The sequence below is a fragment of the Camelina sativa genome, chromosome 3 (genome assembly GCF_000633955.1).
Source record: "Camelina sativa cultivar DH55 chromosome 3, Cs, whole genome shotgun sequence".
Classification (NCBI taxonomy): Eukaryota; Viridiplantae; Streptophyta; class Magnoliopsida; order Brassicales; family Brassicaceae; genus Camelina; species Camelina sativa.
In genome coordinates, this window is record NC_025687.1 from 10,800,453 (window position 1) to 10,804,923 (window position 4,471).

Genomic DNA, 4,471 nt, shown 5'->3' on the forward strand with positions numbered 1-4,471 from the left:
ACCGTAACAGTTGCTCATAAGTCAGCCATGTCGTAGTGATAACTCAGCCAAACTTTTGACAACTCAACCATCGGGTGAAAACTAGTCGTAAGGACGGTTGAGTTATAGCATAACTCAACCATATTTTAATAAGTCAGCCGTAAGGACGGTTGAGTTATAGCATAACTCAACCAGATTTTAATAAGTCAACCGTAACGCTTGGTTGAGTTATGCTATAACTTAACCGTCCGCTCTTACTCAAATGTTTTTTTCCATAACTCATCCGCAACATTTATCTGTAACGCGTTACGGCTGAGTTATGGTTACACGTCAGCGATTTCTGACGTGGGATCTGACGTGGCAATGGCATTTTTGTAATAACGTTTTTTCCGGTAACATAAAACAAGGGCACGTTGGGTATTTTGAAAATACCCGAAATATTCTAGTAATAAAATCTTATTTTTTGGATTCTGGTAATATTACTTAATTTGGATAACACTTGAGTAAATCACCCTTGAAACAATTAAGACATGAACAGATATTGACATGTTTGAAACTAGAACCCGCCGGTGTCCAAATTACAAATTAGATACACACAAACACACATGATCTCCCTCTTTTTTTTTTTTTTCCATTGTTCTTTTTCTTAATTTTTTTTAAGTGAACTTAATCAAATTAAAGAAGCAAAATAACAAAGAAATAAACCCATAAAAACATTAGTATTTTTCTTCTTCGAAATCCCCAAATTCTTTATCATAGTTTAACGAGGGTTGATAGCGCCAAGCAATTATCAGCCATCTGGTACAAAACTCCTGCGGATTTGTAAACAACATTAACCTCCCGAGTCTCCTTCATCGCATCGCTGCAAGAATCATAGTCCGTCAACGCGGCGCTAAGGTTAATGTTAAGGCTAAAACCATCATTCTCCTTGATGTTCTTAAGGGCCTTGTCCAAATTATCAAACGCGCTATTGAAGTTTGACAAACAAGTCGCGACTCCTCCGTCGCGTGTCAGCTCTTTCTCGGCGATTGTTTTGGCTTGCCTCGTACGCTTCATCAACTCTCTAATGGCCACGTCCGTTGCTGCATTCACATTCGTTTGACCCTTGATGGTGCCTCTGCACAATGCTGGGAAATCCGACACCGTGCATGGGTCGATGAGAGAAAGCCCCAACGATGCCACGCTTTGGCTTGAGGTGGCGATAAGGACGAAGATCGTCGCAACGATTGTCATACAGGGATTGATAGACATCGTGTGTGTAATATATACACGGAAACGTATATATGTTGTGCGTATAATATATACGTTCTTGTGTTTGTGATTTGAAACACCGGGTGGTGGATAGTTTTTGATAAGGAGGAGGGAGGTCATGAGTTTTATATATGCTGATGCAATAAAATGGTTATATTTAGTAAGTTTCTGACTAATTTGCCACCGGTGAATTAGACCGGACATAACTATTTTGGTATGTTTGTTAATTAGGTATTATAGTGGGTTATCGTTTTCTTGTTAATTTTTTGTTTTTGTGTTTGAACTTATTTTGTTGTTCTGTTTTGGTGGGCAAAACTAGATTTGTTCTAAGATATATGGGATTTTTCTGTGAAAGTATTACGTCCAGCTGATCTAGTTTTACTTTTAACCAAGTGGTAATTGATAAGATAAAAGATGGATCTTATTGGATCAAATAAAGAATTATTCAATAGTAAAATATTGAAGATGCGGAGACTTAATTACTTGACAGTAACAGATAACCTACTTTGATATAGTTTATGTCATTAAATTTCAATGTTTGTATCAAACTTGAAGATGCCGGGACCTAATTTTACTTCTGAAAACGTGATATGATCCAAGAAGCTCTATAAAGCCTCATGCCCGATTAATCATCATCTATTAAGATGTATGCTAGACTACTTATTAAGTATAAAAATCAGAGGCTTTATATTCTTAATACTTAATCTAACATATTAGAAAGTGTATGTTATTTGTTCTGAACATCATGCAATCAAATCAAGTGAACCTAACCAAACTAGACAAATAATGGATATCGATCCCTGGATCAGATATGTTGCTCACATTGAAATCTACTTTACTCTAAGCCAGATAGAAACAGAGGCAAAATGCTTAAACTGGGAGGAAAGATTCACAATCATCGTTGGGATCGCTAAGAGTGTAGTGTACGAGAAACAGATTACATTGACAGTTTGATCACAGAAGTAAGTTATACAGATATAAAAAATAATTCCTCTACATATATCTCTTTTCTTATAAAAATCCACATAAAGATAGTGCACATCTATCTGGTGTTATTCGTTTACCTCTCAGCGACCAAATTCCCCATAAAACCACCGCTTATCTCATAATGACGTGCACTTGAGAAGCCAGCTTCTAGAGCAAGAGTCTCTAGCTCTTCTCCTACAAAAGGACATTTTCACATTCCAATCAGCTAATCAAAACACGATAGATATAGTATATACGCCTTTCAAGTTTTGATCTGTTCAATAGGTGAAAATGTCACAAAGCCGATTACAAACACAAATATCAGCTGTGCCGTGTAATGGAAAAAGCATATATGGTATCAACAGAGAACGAACCTGTTAGGTACCCGTTGATTGAAGATTTCAGATATTCATACTCCTTTGCAAGGCCATAAACAGTAGCCACAGGGACAACTACATTGTCAATCATCCAATCCTAACAAAACCAAACCACCAAACCAAATTATTTCCTCAAAATATAACTACCAAAATCACACATCACAGTCTTTGTAGAAAAAACAAGCACCTGCATAAACCTAGTAACGGATTGGTTGCTCTTATTGAAATCAAGTATGGACACTCTTGAACCTGAAAACCAACAGGAGGCAACAACTAAGCATACCACAAAAGCAGCCTTTGCTAAAAAAATCAAATATACAAAGAAAAAAAAAACAGACCTGGTTTCAAAACCCGATACATCTCCTTCATGGCTCTATCTCTATCAACAACGTTTCTAAGACCATAACCCATAGTAATAGCATCAAATTCACAGTCACCAAATGGCAAATCAAGAGCATCACCTTCAATCCACCTAATAAACACATTGAAAACGTATTTAAGTTTTTGAGTCTTTCATCAAGAGATGATTAGAACACAAACAACAAGCATGATTTTACCAGTGCTCACTCTATACACTTGTAACAAGACCTTGCTTTAAGATTCTGTCTTGATGCTGCAACAGCTAGTTGTTCACATGAGAAATCCAAACCCATCACCTATAAATATTACAAATTCATTAAAACTGATCCAAGCATCGACATTTCAAGAACACAAAACCAGACTAAGCAAAGAACACAAACCTTGCCGGTTGAACCAACTTTCTCAGATAAGAGAAACGCCAAATCACCACTTCCACAACACAAATCAAGAACGTAATCTCCTGTTTTCGCTCTAATTTTTCAAATTAAACCAACCCAAAATCAGGAATTTGAGATATAAGATAGACAAAAAGAGAGATATACAGAATACTATCTCACCCGCTCCATGAGACAGCCATGTTCTTCCAAATCCGATGCTGGCCTAAGCTTAAGAGATCATTCAACTACAAAACCCATATAAGAACACAATGATTTTGAAAAGCTTAAGCCTTAAAGATGAGAAGGAGATAAGACCAAAGGAAGGAATAGATTCAAACGTTATCGTAAACTGGAGCAATGCGGTTGAAGAGAACACGGCGTTCGTTCGAGCATTTCACCGCCGTTCTCCGCCGCGATCGGAAATTAACCGGGAGCTTGACGCCGGTGAAGGTCACTGGAGAGAGGATACCAAGTAGTGCCGCCATGTGTTTGGCCGCTGATTAACGATCATGTGGGTTTTGTCCCGATTACTCGGATTGGGTTAAAAATATTGTTTCAGTTTATTAATGGGCTGATTTAAGGCCCAATATGATTAATTTGAGACCCACCCGCAAAATTGAAACAAAGATGGTCATGGCCACAAGGTTCCAGACTTGCCAGTTACTGACTTATTTTTGCTTAGATTGAATGAGTCTGATTGGCACACCGCACACACACAACTAACAACAATGTAAAAATATAATGTTATAACATTAGGAAGAGACCAAAGAAGTTATTTTTTATTCACTGATAATAATAGTTACAAAGCATTTTTTTGACTTGTCCCCCTTGTTTCTTCCTACATGTGAGTGAGTGTTAATATTGCATTCCATTCATGTCTCGTGCATGCTTCACTCTTTCCCTTTTTTTTTTGTCGGCAAAGCAAGAGAGAATTATACATTTTTTCAAATACACCCATCTTTAAATTTTAAAGTTAATAAATGATGATAACCCCATAAAATAAATTCATTCCTCGGTGAAGAATGAGCCACTTGAATCATCCATCATAGCGAAAGGCATATTCTCTGACGGCTTCCAATGGCGTTTCCTTTGGTTTATAAACCAATTGTTGATTTGTTTCTGGTCTAACCCCGTTGCATCAGCTAAAGCTATCTTATCTCC

The 4,471-nt window shown here is 37.2% G+C and overlaps 3 protein-coding genes across 4 annotated transcripts in view; all 3 read right to left on the reverse strand.

Annotated features, from left to right (window-relative positions):
• LOC104776463 lies at positions 644–1,312 on the reverse strand. Its single transcript, XM_010500541.1, has one exon. The coding sequence runs from the start codon at positions 1,228–1,230 to the stop codon at positions 733–735; it is 498 nt and encodes a 165-aa protein (XP_010498843.1). The 5' UTR covers positions 1,231–1,312; the 3' UTR covers positions 644–732.
• Positions 2,098–3,832, reverse strand: LOC104776464 (2-phytyl-1,4-beta-naphthoquinone methyltransferase, chloroplastic-like). The gene is made up of 8 exons (XM_010500543.2): positions 3,649–3,832; positions 3,491–3,555; positions 3,314–3,404; positions 3,141–3,229; positions 2,912–3,045; positions 2,761–2,822; positions 2,571–2,670; positions 2,098–2,391 (listed from the first exon to the last, which is right to left on the reverse strand). The coding sequence occupies exons 1-8, from the start codon at positions 3,793–3,795 to the stop codon at positions 2,291–2,293; spliced, it is 789 nt and encodes a 262-aa protein (XP_010498845.1). The 5' UTR covers positions 3,796–3,832; the 3' UTR covers positions 2,098–2,290.
• LOC104776465 (homeobox protein knotted-1-like 6) overlaps positions 4,070–4,471 on the reverse strand; it is a 6,963-nt gene continuing 6,561 nt past the window's right edge. The window contains exon 6 of one of the 2 annotated variants that reach the window (XM_010500544.2): positions 4,070–4,309. Coding sequence is in view for 1 of the 2 variants with exons in the window: in XM_019243613.1 (XP_019099158.1) it covers positions 4,316–4,471 (156 nt within the window). In the remaining variant the exon portion in view is untranslated. The other variant, XM_019243613.1, reaches the window with a different exon arrangement.

Bases quoted from the DNA above. Each gene is read 5' to 3' on its own strand.
- LOC104776463 (XM_010500541.1), bottom strand. From the start codon at position 1,230: ATGTCTATCAATCCCTGTATGACAATCGTTGCGACGATCTTCGTCCTT.
- LOC104776464 (XM_010500543.2), bottom strand. From the start codon at position 3,795: ATGGCGGCACTACTTGGTATCCTCTCTCCAGTGACCTTCACCGGCGTC. The intron at 3,046-3,140 runs GTGAGCACTGGT...TGTGTTTATTAG, and splicing joins TCTTGTTACAAGTGTATAGA to GTGGATTGAAGGTGATGCTC. The intron at 2,392-2,570 runs GTTCGTTCTCTG...GTCCTTTTGTAG, and splicing joins AATCAACGGGTACCTAACAG to GAGAAGAGCTAGAGACTCTT.